The 23125-nt window shown below is 33.1% G+C and overlaps 2 protein-coding genes across 4 annotated transcripts; both read left to right on the top strand.

Moving 5' to 3' along the window:
* The first annotated feature begins 249 nt into the window (after positions 1–249).
* LOC115891605 (death-associated inhibitor of apoptosis 2-like) lies at positions 250–7372 on the top strand. Of its 3 annotated transcripts, none has more exons than XM_030912135.1 (2): positions 250–372; positions 5885–7372. In XM_030912135.1, the coding sequence occupies exon 2, from the start codon at positions 5937–5939 to the stop codon at positions 6969–6971; it is 1035 nt and encodes a 344-aa protein (XP_030767995.1). In that variant the 5' UTR covers positions 250–372; positions 5885–5936; the 3' UTR covers positions 6972–7372. The 3 variants fall into 3 exon arrangements, with proteins under 3 accessions (XP_030767995.1, XP_030767980.1, XP_030767988.1); XM_030912120.1 differs by lacking the exon at positions 250–372 and adding an exon at positions 1921–2313; XM_030912128.1 differs by lacking the exon at positions 250–372 and adding an exon at positions 4356–4553.
* A 952-nt stretch (positions 7373–8324) lies between these two features.
* LOC115891567 (protein inturned) lies at positions 8325–21486 on the top strand. Its single transcript, XM_030912066.1, has 11 exons — positions 8325–8561; positions 8634–8863; positions 8922–9238; positions 9292–9466; positions 9521–9878; positions 10861–11071; positions 11138–11419; positions 14615–14834; positions 15809–16065; positions 18051–18320; positions 20362–21486. The coding sequence occupies exons 1-11, from the start codon at positions 8446–8448 to the stop codon at positions 20608–20610; spliced, it is 2685 nt and encodes an 894-aa protein (XP_030767926.1). The 5' UTR covers positions 8325–8445; the 3' UTR covers positions 20611–21486.
* Positions 21487–23125: the final 1639 nt, after the last annotated feature.

Below are 23125 nucleotides of genomic sequence, written 5' to 3'. Positions count from 1 at the left end.
TTTTATCATCCATTTCAAAAAAAAACTGTTGAGTTGACGATGATTCAAAAACATATTTCAAGAATATAGAAGATTCTAGTTATATTTTATTGTATCCATGGACCACGTTTACTTATTGGAACCGATCTTTTGTTATAAAAAAGATAATAAACCAATATTTAAGATTGTAAAGTACTTAGGCGCCAGACATTTTTTTTATATTTGCAGGTATTATCTGATAATATTTAGCTGATAAAATAATCTTTAACAATTGCGTTTTTGGTCATATCGACAGTTTTAATAATATATCTGAAGGGTGTATACCGTTCAGAGATAAAAAAAATAAAAAAAAATTGAAAATTTTTATATCGAATATTGATGTTGTTTAGTCTGGTATGTATGACATTAGTTTATAAAATGGCAATACTTCAGATTGAGGATTTTTTTTCAAAATAGTGTAAAAATTAATCAAGTGACGTTACTGTGTATAGTTTTTTTTATTGTATTATTGTCTAAATACATTTTGTGTGTATTGTTCTATACCTAAGTACAAACTGTGTTTGAAATATTTTAAAATTTATGTCAAAAATGTGACAGATGCAAAGCAGAAGTAAATTATACAGGGTGCTTCAAAAATGCAGTTCCTATAAACATGGGTCCGGAAATGTTTTAGATACAGAGGATGTTAAAAATTTTAAAAAATAGTTTTTTTGTAACTTTTCTTAAATATTAAAAATACCTACCATTATTTTAATACTTTTATTCTAGTTTTCAATTGAAATTTAGTATTATAAACGGTTTTTAATGGGGTTATGTAATATTTTTTCTCGAATGTAGTACTGGATAGTAATAAAATAAGACACAAAAGAAAAAAAAATATGTATTTTTAGTTGCCTTATCAGGAAAAGAAATTAAAAATTACAAGAAAAGTCAGTGGCGTACATATTTTTTTTTCAATTATCTTCGATATGGTGTCCACTGGTACGCCACTGTTAAGTTAATAATTTTAATTTAATTGTGCGTAAATTAAAAATTATAGGCCATTATTACTACTAGAAACAACGCTGTACAAATTTCAAGAGTGTCGGACGCAGGGTTTTTGATATATACAGAGTGAATCTTTAATAAGTGCAAATATTGAAAGAAATTTGGGAAAAAAAGTAAATTTGGATTTTTTTTTTGTTTTTAGTTAAAAAATGTAATTTGTTGATAATATGGCAACATAGGTAGTAGATTAAATTTACAAGAAAGAAAATCTAGAAAAGATCCAGTAGTTCTCAAAATTTTAGCAAAAAATCATTTTTTTGGAAATTTTCAAAGTAAAATACCTCAGTTATTTTAGATTTAGTTGAAAAACGTTAAAGAGAAAATATGTTTCTTTTATCGAGATCACCCTGTATAATTACAAATTTTTTTTTTAATAATTAAATTTTTTGGAAAAAATACACTTCCGGAACACCCTGTATAGAGTATACAGGATCGTGGTGCGTCTCATACGACGCGGAGGCTCCCAGGAGGGCTCATAATAAGGCAAATACAGTAAAAAATAATATACAGGGTGTCCCAGTTTCAGTGATATTTCGAAAACGACAGCTTCCAGCGAAAAAGTAGTTATACACCCTGTACAAAGTTGTCTATACATTTTTTTAACCCATATTTACATAAACACCCTGTCTAATAATCTTTCTAAAAGACGGGCAGCATAAATTTGTGAAATCTTCATTAGTATCGAAAAAGAACTCTTTTTTAGACACAATAAATTAAAAAGAACTTCCGAAACACCCCGTACAGAGTGTACACAATGAACGGAAATTCTTCAGAATTATTCCACGATCAAAATAAACAAAATTCTATTGTTTACCAGGAAATAAATTCCAATTTTTTTCGGGTGTCTCCCCACTACAAAACCGTTTTATTTTGATCCTTACCGCCAGAGCTTCCAGCGCCACGGACTACAGCAAACTCGATTCAGTCAGTTTCTCACGCTTTCCCGTGTAGAACCGGCCTTAGCAGAGCTTAAACCCGCGCGCATTTCACTCCGATCGAACGTTTTTATTCGTCGTGCCAGATTTTCGCATTTTCATCGATTTTCCCTAGTCTGCTTCGACTCAGTTCAGTCCACGACGACATTGAAAAACATTTGCGTACGTCTCGTGACGCATCACGTAGCCACGCAGCCCTATTCCATCGAATTCATTCATTCATGAAGTATCGACGTGTATGTGTGTAATAAACTTTACTTACGATTGAAAACTGTGCGATTACAGCGAGAAAACTCTGGATTTCGAGGCTTCTATCCTGTGTTCTTCCTTATTTTCCTGTATCTGGATATGAGTGAGTACCGATTGCTTTTATTTGGATATTTTTTCGTATTTTTACGAACAAAAAACAAAGTAATGATCGACCAGCTGACTCCCTCCGCGGAATCTCGCCGGCGTTGCCGATAATTGTTTCCGTTCTCTCGTTTTAAGGATTTTGTTTTATAATTTTGTAAAACGCTGTAAATGTAACGTTATATAAATAAACTATGCTCTCATTTGCTTATCTGCGGCATGTTTGTTGTTTTTGTTGTCATTGTTATGGAGTAAATATCTAAAGGATCTAGATAAGATAAAAGTGAAAAAAATTGTGAGAAAAATGAGAATTAAAAGGATATTTATGATTTAATTGTGTTTCTGAATAAGTGTTCGTATTTTTAAGGTAAAAAGATCATATAAACATCTGTTCTAAAATGCTTTGTTTTCGAAATACAGGGTGTCAAAATTTTCGGGAATAACATAGTTTTTTAGTTCGTACGGGGAATTGACTGGATATTTTTGAGAAAAAAAATGATCACTCATCACTCACACGATTTTTCTTAAAATAAAAATTATTTTTAGAATCTCCATTGATTTTAGAACGAATTATGTCTCTTGGTATTTTTTGCAAGACGTATGGTTTTTGCGTAAAAAAATAAAAACCATTTTAATGCATCGCGAAATTGCTAAAATCTGATACCGTGTTTTGTACGTAAGGTACAATAAAATTCCTTAACGTACGGCACTGGTAATAATAAAATAATTTAAGAAAACATTTTTTTGTCGAGAAATGCCCATTAATAAAACGTTGACACCCTGTATTCCAAAAACAAAGCATTTTAAAACATATTTATGTTTATATGACCTTTTATCTTAAAAATACCTGAAAAATCACCCTGTAAAATATCGGACATTTATTCAGACACACCCTGTATAGTTTTTATAGAGTTAAAATATATTTTAATATAGTTTTTGTAATGGTAATACGAAAATAATATTCATATGGCTGTTTTAGTAAATCAAATTCATGATTTCAAGTTAAAATATCAATTTAGTAGATATTTTTAAAGCATACCAAAGATATCAACAAGATAACTAAAATATCTATGTAACTTTATTATCATTATATTTGATTTGAAAGCTCATAAAGTTCGAATATGTAGGCAAAAAAGTATTTTTTATAATCATTTCGTAGTTTTCAGATTTTAAAAATTACTTATTCTTGATTTTTTTATATTTTGTATGCTAGCACTGGGGCTAAAACAAAATACATAGTATTCTAATAATATTCCGTAGACATAGTAACTACATACTACGTATTTTATGAATAAAAATATGTTAATTGAACACAATTTATCTCTATACAAAAGTTCTTCGTTTGTCCGGTAGAGGGCATCAAATTTAAAAAAAAATAAACACACTTTTCGAGATATCTCAAGAACCGATATTCCGACATGAATGAGATTTAGAATGCCTATAGTTTACTAGGCACTTAATCATTTGACCTTCATAAAAATACAGCTGGAGTACAAGAAGGGTGAAAACTACCCTCACCCTTACATAAATTCTCGCTGAAATGTTGTGCAACTTTGGCAACGACTGATTTCTGTTTCGCAAAATGTTCTTTTTAGTATTTACTACATTTTTTGTCTCTTGTAAAAAACCTCTAGGTCTCGTAGTTTTTGAGAAAAAAAATGTTTTTTCGAAGCTGACTTACAAAAAATATTTCTTTTCAAATCAAGTAGGTATGTGATAACATTCTAGTTGGCTAATATGTTATGTCAGTGTCATAAATGATTTTTGAAACTCTGCTTTACAAGTTTTTGGATATATTAAAATTTTAAGCCCTCTGAAGGACAAACAAAACAACCATTTTCTGAAGTTCTGAATAAGACTTAAGTAACAATATCTTAAAATGAAACAAACAAAAAATTACTGTAAATCTTCCGATAAAACGTTTACAAGTCATCACTCTGTGCGAAGAGCTCTTAAAATAAAGCAGAATTAAATAAAAAAAAACAAGCCGCGGAGGCCGAGACATACATAGGCCCCCCGACAACGGCATTCCTCCCAGTCTGGAAGGAACGGGTTTGAGACGTGGCAACGCCGCGGCCGGATCCTTTAGTTGATTAGTTGGCAGACTGGCGCTGCTTGCACAAGGCACTTTTCGTGTGATATTCCCGACGTTTTGGCGTGTTTTCCATCGAAATTCACCGGAAAAAACGCGTTATGAACGGTAGTTTGTGCTCAAAAAAGGGTCTGTAGAGTTTCACGAAGGTCAGTATACATTTTTTGGCGTTTTTTTCGCGGAAACTAGCTGGGAAAAGGGGAAATATCGTGAACTTGTTCGGCCATATGTCGAAACAATCGCCATTTGTGTTTGTTTGTCGGTTAATGAAGCGTTTTTTTTAAGTTTTTACAAGGTTTTCGTGGCATTTTAGGCCGGTCTGCGGTAGGTACGTACCGTCGGCTTTTCCGGGAACCCGTCTAGAGCCTCTATCTCTGTCTGGTGCGCTCTCCTTCGCTCTCGGTCATTGATGTGATCTCGGTGGAATGTGGTAGGGCCAGTGGCTGGGTGGTACCAGGGCCGCGGGGCCAGGGGAACACTTTGGAATGCTGGAACTCGTGAATGGCTCCGAATTCCGTCGGCTGCTTTGCCGGTACGGCCGCACCGAGACGTACTCTCTATCTTCTGTCTTATTTGCTCTTTCTTGCTTCAAACCGCGGGCCTAGAGATGGCAAAAGTACCCAATTTATCGATATATGTATATAATAAACTATTTTTAACTGTTAAACAAATCTATGCAAACAATCAGTCATATTATTAGGATCGGTATTGTTAGTTGCATACCTACACTCTTTTTTGTTATACTGCTGTGTTTTTTATCAGAATTTGATTAGATAATATGGAAAAAACTGCAAAACTATATTGTTTACACGTTCAGTGCTTTGAGAGATATTTAGTACGATATACAGACTTACCTATGAGAGATACAGAGCAACCAACAATAATTGAAATCGTCAATATTGTGTTGGAGGATTTTATTTATGACATTGTTGCCAACTCAGCGGTTTTCCAGATAGATCTAGCGTTTTTGTTTTCAGTCTATAGCGGGAAAAAACATTTAGCAGCTAAATTTTTCAATAATTATTAAAATTGATACAAAAATATGCACCAATAATCGCGTAATTATTGTAAAGTAATTGCAAAACAATTTTCGATGCACGTGATTAACTTTGGGTGACAAGCGATGGCTTGGGATGATTGGGAAGCTATATATTTATTATATCATTTGTTAAATAATAAACGACAACGTTGCTGATCGCGGCGCAATGTGACCAACATGGCGATAACAAAAATCGCTTTAAATTAATTTTTGCAGCTTTAATTTAAATAAAACATCTGTTACAATCATTTGCTCTACAAAGTAAAATGAAGAGGTGCTGGGTATCTTAAATTATACAACAAATTTAAACATTTTTGCCAAAATTTCATTTAGTAAGCTTTATAGGCTTTATTGTCAATTTCGATATGATGATGTCAATTTTTGCCTACTCTGCCTAGATTAATACAACAATAACTAACAGGAAACCATCTTTTGTTACAGGTGAGCAGCGAAGAAGTACCGTAGTAGCCGGCCAGTCGTCTAATTAGGAACTATGACTACTAAGCTCTTGACAGCACTCAGCAACATTCCCAGGAACCTCAGCGAAGCGGACAACGGGCCCAAAGCCTCCCAGGAACCCCCCAGCGATACTTCCAGTAGCGGCTCCGAAACGAGTACCAGCACAGACTTTCGCAAATACATCAGCTATGAGCAACGTTTGAAAACCTTCGATTCCTGGCCGAATCAGGAAGTGAGCAAAGAATCTCTAGCCAGTGCCGGGTTTTTCTATAAACAACGCAGTGATATCGTGCAATGCCCTTACTGTAACATTGAAGGGTACCAGTGGGTTGCTGGTGACGATCCTGTGAGAGATCATCGCACTTGGAGCCCGCATTGTCCCTTTGTCATGACAATGTTGGAGCACGACAACCAGGACCCACGAGAACCTGCCAGAGACACTTGTGGACTGTACGGCTTAGCGATACTGCCTAATTCTGTGCCGGAAGACGAGGTTAATTTGGAACGGTTGGGTATACAGAAAACGAAAGGTCCCTCTCATCCCGATAAGTTTTTGCTGGAAACCCGATTGGCTACGTTCAAAGCATGGCCGAAATCGATGCGTCAAACGCCAAAACAACTATCAGAAGCGGGATTTTTTTATGTCGGAGTGGGAGACCAGACGTTGTGCTTTCATTGTGGAGGCGGACTAAAAGACTGGGAGGCCAGCGACGATCCGTGGGAGCAGCACGCGATTTGGTTCCCAAAGTGCCAGTATCTTTTCCTGAAAAAAGGTCCGGACTATATAAAAGAGATGGAGAAACGAAGGAATCCACTTCCTGTTTCCTCGGACGAAGAAACCAAAGAAGAAGCTTCCTCACAGACCTCGGAGAAATCGGAGGACTCTGCAGAGCCGATTTCGGACGGGGAATCGAAGACTTTGTGCAAGGTCTGCTACAAGAACGAAGTAGGAGTCTTGTTTTTACCTTGCGGGCACATAGTGTCCTGCGTGGAGTGTGCCCCGGGTTTGAAAAAGTGCCCGATGTGTCGGAAGCCTCTCGAAGGCACGGTGCGAGCGTTCCTATCCTAGACTTTGCCCTGTTAAACATTATTCAGACTCTAGTCAGCAGACAAAACAACTCTGCGCTCCCAGAAGTCTATTTTTCTACGTCACTTGACTCGTTGAACTGCTTCTCCTACTCGGACTTTAGTACAAACTCTGTTAGTTTAGGTTTAGGTTCACACAACATTACTACGCTTTACTGTCGACCTATTAATATTATTATTATCCGAGACGCTTATAGAATTTTCGTTTATTTTAATAACTACACGACTGCAACAACCATTCATATCCTTCATAGAGTTAATAACGGAATACGTGGATTAGGGTGTGCGAGGGCCATCAAACATTTACTGTTGATTTTTCATCTTCTGTCTTTTGATGTTTGTCTGAGTGTATATTGCATAAATAAATCTATATATTATTTATACAAAAAAAACTGTCTACTTGTTTTATTTCCCCCGAACTTAACATCGATAAGAAAATATAAATTACTTTTTTACCTATTTTTTCGAAGTACTGCAATAAATAATCTGTTAGAAAATCAATATGGCGTGCTGTAAATTTAAATATTTTCTCTCGCGCCATCTATTCGTAGTTTTCAGTTTCAATATTACAGATTTCTTTTATTTTGTTTGAATGTCGCACTGTTGCCGATATTATCTTACATTAATATATTATTTGTAATTCTAGATGGCCTAAAATAAAGAAATATTTTTGGATTTTTGAAGGACTTAAAAAATAAAAATATTATACAATATTATCGAAAAAAAAGGGGCGTCAGCGATGGTTATGAAATGAAGATCGCCGTCATTTTAAATGTAAAATTATATGATGATTATATCATTTCTAAGCCTGGCACTATATTGCTGTTATACAAGGTAAATCAAGAAGACTATATGTTATATTTTTCCTCCACTATTTCAAATAAAACACACTGTATTTATAGCATAAATAAATGTAGTTTTATTCAACATTTTTATTTGTTTTATGTTTAAATATTAAAAGAGATGTGTAGAAAGTTTAATCTAAAAATGGCCATGTTTCAAGAATGACTCGGTAAGTCATTTTTGAAACAGAAACTTCACGACAAATTTTCTAAGCAAAAATATGTAAAACCTTTCTTTAAAAGAACTACAACTTTATAATGTAAACTATAGTGTGTATATACGCATTTAAATCGCCCTGTATATAAAAAAAATTAAATTGTGGGCTTGCATATTTTACAAAAAAAAAATAGAGTAAAAAATCACTAATGATGATTCTAAAATTAATGATTTTTTAAAAGATCTGACAACGCTGCCCCTGGCGATAACTTACTAAACTAGATTTGACACCAGCACAAAAGAAACCTGTAAAGTCAAGTATCGGAAACGTCAGAAACTTCGAAACTTGTTTTGAAATTGTTTTTTAATGGCCGAGAAACTTTTTTTCACGATTTACAGTTATAAATAACAGAAACAAGCCTTGTTTTATGGTGTAATCGCAACAATATTTACAGAAAATGGAATCTCAACGGTTGTTATCGTCGAAAGGGACTGTCCAAACACCCGACGAAAGTTTCGAAGAAGACTGGGCGGAAGAATCAACTGGAAGTTCGTATTATTCAGATTCTGATAGGTATTGACCTTTTTAAATGACTGTACAAGTAAAAGCAAGTAAAAATATTAATATTTTCATTCATAACTTTAGTACTATACCTGACTGGGAGCCCTACATCGATGATTCTTCTGGAGAACTACTTTACATCGACTGCCACCCCTTTGTAACACATAACAAAGATCACATTAAGTTAGACAGTAAAAGCGAACCTTTTTCGAAGACCCAACTGCGTAAAAGTACCAGAGGAAAGTTCCTGAGGCTTATTAGACGTAAGGAAAGCAGTAGGAGAAGTAAAAAAGCCCTAAGACCGACTGAAGAAGGTTGAATTACAAGTTTTACTGTGAATAATCTTTAATTAAAATTATTTTTTATAATTAGGGAGTGAAATAAATACGCAGAAGGTAAAATTTCAAGATTTTCAAGAAGGGGAACAGAAAATAGTGACTCTAGAAATAGACAGCGAGAATCGGTATAATTTGTCCAGTGATAAATCACTTGCCGAGTCATTGTTAGGACTGATTGTCAGTACGTTATCAGATGGTAATAGAGTAATGATAGCAGGATTTTCCTATGACAGTAAGGCCAAACATGAGAGAAATATCAAGATAGGAGATTGGCTAAAGAGTATTAATAACATGGACGTAAATGTGCAGAATCTTGATGATATTCTCCAAAAGTTTATCAATCATTCTGAGGTATTTTTTAGGTTTTTTAATATTATTAAGTTATTATATTTTAATCATATAAGGTGCTTCTTACTCTTCAAAGAGTCGCTGCTACCGAGGTTACTAAAGATCCTCCGATAAATGAATTGAGTGTAGAGTCTGATTTTGTGAGAGAACTGTTAAATACAAACGAAGATGATGAAAATCTATCAGAAAAACTCTGTTCTCATCCTTTAGGAGTGATTTTTCTTGATACAGGTAGATGTTTTATTTATTTTTATTTATTATATGACTTATATATACTGTTTTAAGATAAATGTAACGAAGCCAACGAAGATATTCTGTATTTTTATCCAAAACCACTAAAGAAAAATATACTTTCAATCTGTAGAGGTGTCTTTATCACCCTCAATCACCTTTTGCAAGACTTAACCGATACAAAACCCAGAACTAGTTCGATACTACACAAAGGTAGACTGGCTCACATAGTCTACACGCAATTCGAGAAGCATTTGCTGCTCTACATGCTGCCAGACGATCTGGCCAGCATTAAGGAGATCGTTTTGATGAATAGGGAGTTGATAAATTTTCTAGAATTTCTCTATGGAGATCTGGAGAGGTGTTTTACGAAGAATTGTAATTTTAAACGTTTGGATTGGTTGTTTTTTCGGTAAGTTTTTATTTTTTAATATCTTTAAACTTTCCTTTAATAAAATAATTATTTTTTATTGATATTCTTTCGTTTGTTTCCGCTTTTGATATTTGTTATGTAAATTTTGCATAAAAACGACGTAACCACAGAATATCTTAGCTATACAGAAGCAAAACTAAGCGTCGCGTCGGTTTGTTTGAAGTTTGTGTGGTAATTTTTTGACCTTGAAGTCGCATAGTTTGATTAACTGGTACACTGAAAAAAAAGGTCTAGGATTTTATTTAAGAAGTTTTTAAATACACTGAGATAAATATTATGATTTCTTATATAGCTTATATTATACAATATGATCGAAAAAAAAACGGCGCCAGCGATGGCTATGAAATGAAGATCGTTGTCATTTTATATGTAAAACTAGCGTGTACCCGCGACTTCGTTCGCGTCGAATTAATCATTTGTAATGGTGATGATAAAGCAAAGCAAGAATTTCCATTAACATACAAACTGGATAAAATTTTCTCACGATTATGTCAGCGTGAGAAAAAACAATATGGCGATATTATTATACAGGGTGTTTCAAAACAAATGCGAAAAACTTCAGGGGGTGATTCCTTGTTCAAAATAAAGAGTAGTTTGCTTTATAAACGTTGGGTCAAAAGTCAACCATTAGGGATATATCGCGGTACAAAGATGGCGGAAAAGTGGCATTTCTCTTCCTATCCGACGTATATTTTTAATTATTTCAGTATAAATTTTGAATTCAACACAAAATAATAGAAATATATCGATATATAAACACCAGATAAGTAAACGAGAATTAAAATCTAGTTATTTTTTAAATTACTAACAACATGTCACCAGAATCCGCCATTTTGACTCCAAAAGTACTAGACAGAGCAGAGTTATATTATCTAGGGACTTCAATTGGATATAAAAGTAACCCTGTGGTATTTATTTAAACCGTTACATGGCGGCAAATTCAAAATGTTTTTTTTTAAAGATATTTTGCAAGAATTGTAAATGGTAACAAATGGGCTACTACCAAGCAATTTTTGGAGCGCATCGGTAATCCAGAGCGGATTTTTGACAGAACGGATAGTTTTTTCGAAGAACTCATGCCAGTGGTGCCAACATTAAGCCTGCACGACGACGCTTTGATGCAGATTGACGATGCCCTAGCTGAACTCGAAGCAAGCGACTATAGAGAATGGGTACCATGACACCTTTTTTTTTTCTTTTTTATGTCATGACCTCAAAAACCTCACTTTTTTTACTAGAACGAAGATCCCTTGGACTGTCAAAGACTGTTCACCATCCTGGGCAGTGCCTTATTTCACTCAGGGTACCTTTTGGCCTCGCACATGATTCACGAAGATTTGGTAGAAGTTTATAACTTCTGCAAGCAGCAAGGGTTGGTACATCTGTCTAGAACCGAACCTGTGAAATCCTTGGTAATGTGGAGGGAGGTATTCCCAAGGTCTTGCAGAAGAAACTGTGGTAATGATTCATTAAATGCTCCCGATGGTAGTCGGTATCTCTTGGTGGTTGGCAGTGGAAAGGTAAGGTTAATTCAGAGAAAATTTTAGGCTATATTATGAACTATACACGGTTGAGGTGACGTCGGGTTGAATTATGTTGGCTTCAGTATTCTTAAGGGAGAACGAGTCTAGGTGTTTTATGGTCTAAGATATTTTTAAACATACAGAGTGTGAAATAATATCGTCGTTGTTGACAAACATGAAAAAAAGTTTTATACAGATGTTACATGGTTTAAAATGGTGCATATCCTAAAAATATTTTGTTGTAGTTGGTTAGTAGTCATCCTGTATGTCTCAAAAAAAAGTTATGATAAAATTTTAAGAGTCTATGACGCTGTACTGTTCGGGTGGCTCTCAGGGGTCGGGTAAAGCGGGTGTGTGACCGAAGGAAATATATATTAGATTTCAGAAATCTGCCTAAGGCTTAACCCGATCCTGTCATGTTAGGTTAGGTTAGGTTAGGTTAGGTTGCTGATACCCCTGTATTGTTTTACCAAACCTTCCTCTCATTCTTTCTTTGCGTTAAAGGACTTCCAGCTCTTTGCAAAGTTCCCGATGTCGCTGATGTTGGCTTCTGCTGCTTCCTTTAGTCCCTCCAAAAACCTTGCCCTGAAGTTTTAAAGCGTCGGTATTCCATTGTAGATCATTACAGCCATCCGATAGCCTCAAAGATCGACGGATGTCTAGTTTCTCTGAGAAGATGCCTACACCTGTGCCCCCTGAGTTTGCGGAAGCATCTGTGTAGACTGCTATCTCTTGAGTGTTCATTACTCGGTTGCTTTCCCATTCTTCTCTTGTCGGGATGCGAATCCTTATCTTTTCTCCAAAATCATGTTTGGTGAGCAAATAGTCCGTTTTCTGGTCTAGCAGATGTGGACTCTTGTTTACCATGATTTTTCCTATCACTGGCGATATCCTCGAGTGACCGTAGTTGGTCTGGTTCCACAGATTGGATTCCCTTAATCTTAGGGCACCCTTAGCGGCCAGATCCTTCACGAGCCAGTCGATTGATTGCAAGTCCAGAATTGCTTCTAGCGCAGCTTGCGCTGTGTTGTTCCTTGCTCCAGTTGTACCTAGAGCTGCTAATCGCTGTACTTTTGTGAGGCTTTTTCTATTAGTCTCTTTAAGTACCGCTTCCCACGATACTAGTGCTCCATAAGTGATGATTGGTCTAACTATAGCAGCCTTTGAATAAGAAGACTAAGGAAGGAGCATAATGCTATCCATGTATTCATGCATGGTGGGCGGAAAAAGCGCCATAAAAGCACTCTAGGGTGGGGATCCTTGACAGTTCTGTTTGACGATTCATTTGACACATTTGAATTTGATTTGAAATTTTGTGGATTTATCAGTCCTTACGGAGCTTATTTTATGTTATTTATTATTTATTCTACTACTGATAGTGTATAAAGGTAGTAAATCTAGATGGAAATTGTGGCAGAACTTAAATTAACAGTGACACTATCGCGATTTATCGAAAAATACTCTAAAATAGTTGGTTGTGTAGCGTGCGGTAGATCTCGGCAAAAATTGAGTGAAATAATGGAACAACTTTTCGCTAGTATGTGACTATATAAAATACATACGTGTAGTAAACCGATCATTTATGAAATTCACTTAAATTAACTAAATTATATATTTTTCTTGCATTTTAGCTTTTAATTATTACTTGTCAAAGATTAGATGTCAAAGAATTTAGATACGTTAATTTGACTTACCTGCTTCAGTAGCGTATCGGATGTTTGTGTTAATAAATACTTATTTTAACTTATCTATTTTTATTAGAATTACATATTTTTATAACAATTTTAATAACTACCAACATTTATTCACAACGTAAAATAAAACAACAAATTATTGAGTCTACCCCACGTCTACCCTACATCATAGTTTTACATTTTTTAAATAAAATTAGAACGACACTGATAAACCGGATTTAAGTCGGCCATATTTGAGGCCCATCGCGGTGACCTTTGAATAAGAAGACTAAGAAAGGAGCATATCAAAAATCTTAGGTACACCGCGATGGGCCTCAAATATGGCCGACTTAAATTCCGGTTTATCAGTGTCGTTCTAATTTTATTTAAAAAATGTAAAACTATGATGTAGACGTGGTGTAGACTCAATAATTTGTTGTTTTATTTTACGTTGTGAATAAATGTTGGTAATTATTAAAATTGTTATAAAAATATATAATTCTAATAATAATAGATAAGTTATAAGTATTTATTAACACAAACATCCCATACGCTACTGAAGCAGGTAAGTCAAATTAACGTATCTAAATTCTTTGACATCTAATCTTTGACAAGTAATAAATAAAAGCTAAAATGCAAGAAAAATATAATTTAGTTAATTTAAGTGAATTTCATAAATGATGTTTACTACACGTATGTATATTATATAGTCACTTACTAGCGAAAAGTTGTTCCATTATTTCACTCAATTTTTGCCGAGATCTACCGCACGCGGTACACAACTATGTTTACCAGAGTTTTTTTCGATAAATCACGACTAGTAATCACTGTTAATTTAAGTTCTGCCACAATTTCCATCTAGATTTACTACCTTTATAGAACTATCAGTAGTAGAATAAATAATAAATAACATAAAATAAGCTCCGTAAAGACTGACAAATCCACAAAATTTCAAATCAAATTCAAATGTGTCAAATGAATCGTCAAACAGAACTGTCATGGATCCCCACCCTAAAGTGCTTTTTCCGCCCACCATGCATGAATACATGGATAGCATTATGCTCCTTCCTTAGTCTTCTTATTCAAAGATAGCAGCGTACATCCAGTGTATCCGGTCCAATGGATCCTGTCATGTTAAGTTGCACCCAAAATTCCAAACACACGTGCTTTGATTAAGGTTTGCAGAGTTTCAGCATTTGCCATAAAATAGCGAGCAATTTGTTACAAAACCATATAAATTATATATCACTGTAATCACCAAACTTCAATCTATTTGCGTATTGTAACGGAATTTTAAATTACGTCTTTATTTTCGAGAAAATTTAGTCCAAATATAAGGAATATTTTGTTGATGTTTGACCATAAAATCTTAAAAATAAAAAATTTGTCTAAAATGTGCTACAATACGGATATAATATAATCCTTTACATAGTTGGATAACAAATTGTGTCTAGGTGTAAGATGATCTAAGATTTTTTTTAAATAGACTGAAATAGTGAATTTTTTTTTTGTTTCAAAGGACTTTTTGGCTACAATAATGGAAGCAGGAGGTTGTACGGAGCCTCCCGAAGAAAACATGGGACCGGATGCTTTTTACGTGGAAGAGGCTCAAGCCACGTTGGCTCACGTCCAAGAGCTAGGCTTGAGCGTTGTGGCTCAGCGCTGTTTGCTGGCTAATGGTGGCTATGAAGTAGCCGCTCCCACCCCCTCACCTAACAAGCGAAAAAACGACTTTATAGGTAAAGTATTCGTCCTCGTCAGGGTTGGGTAGGTAGAAAATTTTATATTTGCTACACGTAGAAAATTAATTTTATTATTTAAAATTTATTTCCTACAATCTTTACATGTCCAGACTTAAAAAATTTGTTTTGTATATTGTATGTTCCCAGATTTTATACATTTTCTATATAATATTCTACATTTTTACGCACTTTTCTACGTACACGTAGAAAATTAATATTCTACGCGTCGTTACCCAACCCTGGTTCTAGTATTTATAGATTAATAATTTTTATTTTTTTTTGAATGAATACACTATCTAATATAGAAAAATTCGTGAGTGTTGAGAAGGCTAAAAAGAAAACAATTATATTTTGTACGCCTTGTACAGGGTGGCTCGAATTCCACGCTCATCATTGGGATTTCGGAAACCGTAAGAGATGGAGGATCGGTTAAATGGAGGCAAAGTTGCGCAATTTGATGCTGAATAAAATGCCGTATTGCATTTTGAAAAATTCCGAATATATTCGAAAAAAAAAACCCGGTATTTTCAATTTTGTTTTCTATTGTTTCCTGGCTTTATTTGTTAAGATAACTTAAAATGAAAAAAACATTATCATGGCCACTCTTTCTGCTCCATAGCTCTGTGTGATTAAATATCGACTCTGACGTTTCGGCTTCTGGCGACCATCATCAACTTAATTTTTTCAAATACGGATCTGATTTTTTTTCAATTTAATTAAATCCTTTCATCACTGTTAAAACACTATATATAGTCACTTTGATATTTGCCGACGTTTCGTACAGAAAATTCCATCACCAGAATATTCTATGCTAAAAAAAAATAAAAATTCAATACGGCATTTTATTGAGCATCAAATTGCGGAACTTTGCCTCCATTTAACCGATCCTGTATATCTCTTACGGTTTCCGAAATCCCAGTGATGAGCGTCGAATTCGAGCCACCCTGTACAGTAGGCACTTTAATATCTAGGAGCACTGAATTTCTCTAAACCTACCTCCCCCATGGTACTCAGGGATTCCCCGGGCAGTACCAAGAAGAACGAGGTAACGTCCATTCTGAAAAGAAGAAACGTCGAACAGCATCTGTCTCAAGAGGAGGCGTACGACTTGTACTCTGAGGAATCAGGGAGTCAGGCTTATAGTGAGACCAGTGACGATTCTGGTAGTAGAAGGACACGTCAAAAGTACGACTCGAACGACGAAGAGTCAGATTTGGACGAATTTGGGGTAAGATTCGTGTTTTGTACGTGTAAAAATAGTTCTTTACGTGTAAAAATAGTTTTTTCCGTGTAAAAAATAGTTTTTACGTTTTAAAATAGTTTTTAAACTGCAAAAAATAATTTTTTACGTGTAAAAAATAATTTTCTACGTTTAAAAATTAGTATACTACTTGGAAATATAGTTTTTACGTGTAAAAATGGTTTTTAGGTGTAAAAATACAATATAATCGAAAAAACGGCGTCAGCGATGACTATGAAATGAAAACGTGTAAAAAATTGTTTTTTACATTTAAAAATAATTTTTAAACTGTCAAAAATAGCAAAATAAAAACACTAAATCACCACAATACACCAAAACAATTTTACTTTTACACTGGACGCGCGTTTCGCTTATCATGTTAGCATCATCAGCAGATGATTATAAACTAAAGTACAATCTACAAGTTGAGCGTTTATATACTCACTCAGTGGACACCGAGTGGGCGTGGCAAAGTCTAGCCAACCGAGTCAGAGCCCACTGAGCGTAACAGTTAGATTTCCGCTACTAGAGTAGTAGGAACAAGGAACTTGAAGGAATTGGACCGTTGTCTCTGTTCATACTATCTCTACATTTATTAATTCTGATGCTTTCATATACATCTAATTGCCTGTAATTTGAGACTTGTTTAATTAATTTTAAATTATTAAGATCTATACAATGTTCTTTATCAACAATATGTTCGGCAACGCAAGATTTATCCGGTCTACCATATCTTATCTGAGCTAATGAGAGCTGGCTTGGCTCTGACTCGTTTGGCTAGATCTTGCCACGCCCACTGAGCGAGTATATAAACGCTGAACTTGTAGATTGTATTTTAGTTTATAATCATCTGCTGATGATGCTAACATGGTTAGCGAAACGCGCGTCCAGTGTAAAAGTAAAAGTGTTTTGGTGTGTTGTGGTGATTTAGTGATTTTATTTTGCTGTGTCACACCAAAGGTTCCAACCCTCAACTGTAATGTCAAAAATAGTTTTTTTCTTGTAAAAAATAGTTTTCTACGTTTAAAAATTAAGTTATTACTTATAAATTAGTTTTTTACGTGTCAAATAGTTTTTTTACGTGTAAAAATACACCATAATCGAAAAAAAAACGGCGTCAGCGATGGCTATGAAATGAAAACCGCTTTCGCTTTATATTAAAATTATACAGGGTTCGGCAATAGTGCGTCGGGCATGTGTAGCTCCTAGAATAAAAAACTTGGGAATTTTGTTTGTTGGGAAGTATGTACTAGGATGTATTTCAGGAAAATATTTTAACTTCTACAAGGTGTTTTAAAAAAGTGTGAGTGGATCGGGATGATTTTTTTTAATGGAACACCCTGTATATTATTGCATTTTTGGCTTTCTTTCAGATCACTTTACATAATCCTATAATAAGATTTGAGTAAATATATTTCAATAGTTTCAGAGATATTAATAAATAAATAAAGAAAAATATATATTTTTCGGCTTTTTTTTAAATGAATTGAAATCAAAACTATATTAGGTATTTACTTTAGATGGTTTGTACTTACTTTGCTATAAATATGGTGATCGTAAATCATACAGGACGTTCAAAATTCTACGCCAAACTTTCTAAAATATATAATATTTTTTCTTCGTTTTCTAAAATGGAACACCCTGTATATTATTGTTTTATTAGATGGAGAGCTAAAAAATCTATATTTTTTGTGTGGTTTCGCAGATATACGCAGTATTATTTTATATGGCTTTTTCAACGATAAAATACCAGAGAAAAATCATTGGGTGACTGTATAGAGAATATCATCGATGTTCATTTCCAAGCCAACTAGACGCCGTTTTTTTTTCGATCATAAGGTAGCTTTTTGCGGCGCGTAAAAAATAGTTTTTAACCTGTAAAAATAGTTTTTAGGTGTAAAGATATTTTTTTTACGCGTAGAAAATAGTTTTTTACGCGTAAAGAATATTTTTTTACGTGTAAAAAATTCCAGGGTAGCAGCCAGATAAGCGGAAGCAGTTTCGACGTGTCCGAGGTCAGACAGGCGTTGTTGTCAGATCTGGGGGAGTACACCCCAGCTCAGATCACTACGGGGCCTCACAACGTGCTCTATCACTTTGTTCACTTGGATTTGACAGAGGGCGTCCTTATCGGGCCTGTCGAATGTTCCACGCTGTCACAAACCTATGACGTCATTCTGAACAACTTCAAAAAGTGCTGTCAAAACATACACGGCATTTTTCAGAATACGCTACGTTTTAAGGTACCTAAACCTTTTTTTAACCTGTCAAAAAATGAAGTTAATCTAGTGGGCAGCTGTAATTTTTTTAGGAAAAAATCTAGTCGGCCGCTGTCACTTTTTAGGATGTTTCTAATATTGTTTTATTTGACATTGCCCTACTGCAATACGTTATTATCTAGATTATTATTATTATCATTATTATCACTAGATTCTTAATCTAAAAATATTTTTAGACTTGACATGTAATGCTTTACATTTTATTTTTTAATTTCAAATCGGTGAGTTTTATAAAAAAAATACAAGAGATAAAAAAGTTTCTAAACAAACTAAACTATCCAAATTAATTTTTTTGCATGTGTTTGATAAGATTTTTCTTTAAATTTCGTTAACAAGAATGATAGGGGTAGTTTATTTCAACCCCTTCCACTCATTTTAAAAAAGTGAAAAAATTACCAGAAAGTGTGTTTCCATAACAGTAATGCTTCCATAAAATTTCATTAGTCTATCTCTTTTCGTTTTCAAGATAAAAAATAAGAACATTATTTTTCCGCCATCTTTGTACGCGATATCTCCCTAATGGTTGACTTTTGACCCAACGTTTATGAAGCAAACTACCCTTTATTTTGAACAAGGAATCCCCCTGAAGTTTTTTCGCATTTGTTTTGAACACCCTGACCAGCGCTCCACAGTGCGGCGGATGGTATTCTAGCGGGACAAAATCTCAAGAGCAATGTTTGGGACTTAAAATCTAAGAACGTAGCAAATGGTCTAATATATAGCAACTATATGGTTAAATTTATTTATTTATTAACAACTTAATTTATTAATAAATGAATACAAGATAATAAAACTATGATATTATTCGTACATGACACACAAAAACAGTATTTTAAACTATTGCCAAATACATAAAATTATGATATCAGGTGAAATACTTACAAAAAACTCTTTAGCAGTTATTTTTTAATTACTTTGTAATCTTGTGACACCCTCTATATTTTATTTTATAAAATTATATTTTATTTTAAAAATAATAATTAAGATAGATATTTTAATTTTAATTTTAACACTCGGTAATTGTAAATTCATATATAGTAAGTATCTAAGACAATTTTTTAAACTCAGTGCCTTTTGATGGAGTTGTTTTGTTTTTATACTATCCGATTGAAATGAATCTTTTTGGGCATTCACCTGTTAAGCTTGAACTCCCTGTGACTGTGACTACCTGTGTTGGTAACTATTGGTAACTCAAAAGATCTACATCATTCAATATATCGATATTTGAAAAAAAGCGAAAGTTAGATATCTGCAGAACAAAGGCACGAAGGATTTTAACAAATAATATACGTACAGTAGAAAAGTACATACCTTTGGCAATCTTCAACATAATTTGGCTTTCTAATAAAATGTATAAGCACTTGTAAATATTTTGTTCTCGTATGATCTCTGCCTTGCTGAGCAGAAAACGACCAAATTTGGTTGATAAAAATGTATCGAAATACAAAGAATATTCGTGCATTTTTGTATCAATTGGAATGTCTACTATTTATTCTTAACAGTACACATTTTTTGGCTTATTTCTAACCAAACGCTTTTGTCCCGCTAAATTTATCTTCCAACGCACTGTGCGCTCGTCCGTCAAATGCAAAAATAGCTGTCACTGTCTAAAATCTTTAGCGCCAACTTCAACTCGGTCCCTAGATGACGTAAAAAAACTGACAGTGCAGGAAGATAGGAATCGAACTATCCTTATCTCTATAGTATCCTTGAGTCAAGGCGACTTTTTTTTAATCGTTTTTTTTAATTTTTACATATTTATTTTTACTTTTTACATATTTATTATTGATTAATACAATTTTTAGTAATGTGTTTCTTCATTTTTTTTAAATTACTTATACGCACATTTCAGCTAAATCGGAAAAAAAGTTTATAATAATATAGTATCTAATGTTGTATAGATAATGAATGGTACAGAACCTTTCTTTCGTACAGAACCGTCTCGCATTTGACCATTTTTTTTTTCGATCGTATGGTACTAATTAATATATTATTTATTTTCCAGAACATGTCAGCTCAGGAAATAGCCAAAAGCCTGATGAATAAAAGTCTGATAGCCATCAAAGAGTACGGTACCCTCTTTGAGTGTCCCTTCCTCGATGAAAAGGACAAAAAGGGACGGGTATCTTACTGGGTGGTTGGAAGACTTTTTTACATGCCCCACCCCAAGGAAGTATACGTGTGTTATCAGGATTCCGTGCCCCAAAACGTGGTGGAACTGGCTTTTAAAATCAGCCTGTATAATAAAGTGTGAAGAAGGTTTTTATTTGACAGAGTTTGAAGGTGTAAATATGCAAAAAAAAATGGAGAAAAATAACCTGAGGATGATTATAGAGAGAAATATCAGAGGTTAATAGAGAATTTTGTGTCCTAAGACCATAAAATATTGTGAAAAATGGTGAACAAGTTATATCTCGCTGTGAAATTCACATTTTTTCGTGTTAAAACTATTTTTTACACATAAAAAACTGTTTAAAAATAAATAAAAAATATTCTGAATTTTTGCACATAAAAAACTGATTTTTCTAGGTAATAAAAGTAGTTTTTTACGTGTAAAAAATAGTTTACTACGTAAAAGAAATAGTTTTTTACGCGTAAAAAATGACAATTAACGTTTATAGAAACTAGTTTCTTTTTTCGACATAAAGTACTATTTTTTTGCGTAATAAAAGTAGTTTTTTACGTGTTAAAAATAGTTTACTACGTAAAAGAAATAGCTTTTTACGCGTAAAAAATTATAATTAACGTTTATAGAAACTAGTTTCTTTTTTCGACGTAAAAACTATTTTTTACACATAAAAAACAATTTTTTTTTCGTAATAAAAGTTGTTTTTTACGTGTAAAAAATAGTTTACTACGTAGAAGAAATAGTTTTTTGGCGTGTAAAAAATGACAATTAACGTCTATAGAAACTAGTTTCTTTTTTCGACGTAAAAACTATTTTTTTACACATAAAAAACTTTTTTTTGCGTAATAAAAGAAGTTTTTTACGTGTAAAAAATAGTTTACTGCGTAGAAGAAATAGCTTTTTTTGCGCGTAAAAAATGACAATTAACGTTTATAGTTTTTTTTTCCACGGAAATAACTATTTTTTACACATAAAAAACTAATTTTTCTACGTAATAAAATATTTTTTTTATTTAAAAAACTTACTACGTAGAAGAAATAGTTTTTTTGCGCGTAAAAAATGACAATGTTTATAGAAACTAGTTTCTTTTTTCGACGTAGAAAGCTATTTTCTACACATAAAAACCTAATTTTTCTACGTAATAAAAGTAGTTTTTTGCGTGTAAAAAATAATTTACGATGTAGAAGAAATAGTTTTTTTGCGCGTAAGGAATGACAACTAACGTTTACAGAAACTAGTTTCTTTTTTCGACGTAAAAACTATTTTTTACACATAAAAAACTGTTTTTTGCGTAATAAAAGTAGTTTTTTACGTGTAAAAAATAGTTTACTATGTAGAAAAAATAGTTTTTTTCCGTATGAAAAATGACAACTAACGTTTACAGAAACTAGTTTCTTTTTTCGACGTAAAAACTATATTTTACACATAAAAAACAATTTTTTTTCGTAATAAAAGTTGTTTTTTACGTGTAAAAAATAGTTTACTACGTAGAAGAAATAGTTTTTTTGCGTGTAAAAAATGACAATTAACGTGTATAGAAACTAGTTTCTTTTTTCGACGTAAAAACTATTTTTTTACACATAAAAAACTATTTTTTTGCGTAATAAAAGTAGTTTTTTACGTGTAAAAAATGGTTTACTACGTAGAAGAAATTGTTTTTTTTTGCGTAAAAAATGACAATTAACGTTTACAGAAACTAGATTCTTTTTTCGACGTAACAACAATTTTTTTACATATAAAAAACTATTTTTTTTGCGTAATAAAAGTAGTTTTTTACTTGTAAAAAATAGTTTATTACTACGTAGAATAAATAGTTTTTTGCGCGTAAAAATGACAATTATTAACGTTTATAGAAACTAGTTCTTTTTTCGACGTAAAGTACTATTTTTTTACGCGTAAAAAACTCATTTTTACAATGAAAACACTTTTTTACGCATATTTTTTCTACGTCCGCAGTTATAGAAAAAAATATGAATTTATATCACTACATTTCGGCATTTTATTGACCAGCCTGCATAATAAAAAAAAGCCATAAAATAATGAAAAAAAATGGTGAACGAAATATGTCTCGCTTCGAAATTCACTTTTTTACGTGTAAAAATTATATTTTACACATAAAAAACTAATTTTTCTACGTCCTAAAAGTATTTTTTACTTGTAAAAAATAGTTTACTACGTAAAAGAAACAAACGCACGAGTATAAAAAATGTAAATTTTTACACAAAAAACTCAATTTTCAAAGTAACAAAAGTAGTTTTTTATGTGTATAAAGTAGTTTATTAAGTGTATAAAATAGTTTTTAAGATGTGTAGGAACTAGATCTTTTTCGATAAAAAAAAATAATTTTTTACACGTAAAATATATTTTTGTCACGTAAAAAAATACTTTTTACGTTTTATAAAAACGTAAAAAACCTACGTCCACAGATTAGTAATGCTTCTTTAAAAACGCTTTAAACTGTTAAGGAACATTGCTGAAAAGAAATTTTAATTTATTTCACTATAATTTTAACCATCTATGATTTTGACTACGTCTTCTGGCAATTAAAAAATGTATTAAAAAAATATATGTAGGGATTGACCAGACAGAAATTATTACCGATTATTACTTCAAAGGCTACCGTGACGTCGTTTTTTTTTCT

The sequence above is a fragment of the Sitophilus oryzae genome, unplaced genomic scaffold (genome assembly GCF_002938485.1).
Source record: "Sitophilus oryzae breed Bouriz unplaced genomic scaffold, Soryzae_2.0 scaffold_1007_pilon_pilon, whole genome shotgun sequence".
Taxonomy (NCBI): domain Eukaryota; kingdom Metazoa; phylum Arthropoda; class Insecta; order Coleoptera; family Curculionidae; genus Sitophilus; species Sitophilus oryzae.
This window is presented reverse-complemented; position numbering and strand designations above follow the sequence as displayed.

Bases quoted from the DNA above. Each gene is read 5' to 3' on its own strand.
- LOC115891567 (XM_030912066.1), top strand. From the start codon at position 8,446: ATGGAATCTCAACGGTTGTTATCGTCGAAAGGGACTGTCCAAACACCC. The intron at 8,864-8,921 runs GTTGAATTACAA...TTTTATAATTAG, and splicing joins CCTAAGACCGACTGAAGAAG to GGAGTGAAATAAATACGCAG. The intron at 18,321-20,361 runs GTACCTAAACCT...TTTATTTTCCAG, and splicing joins AGAATACGCTACGTTTTAAG to AACATGTCAGCTCAGGAAAT.
- LOC115891605 (XM_030912135.1), top strand. From the start codon at position 5,937: ATGACTACTAAGCTCTTGACAGCACTCAGCAACATTCCCAGGAACCTC.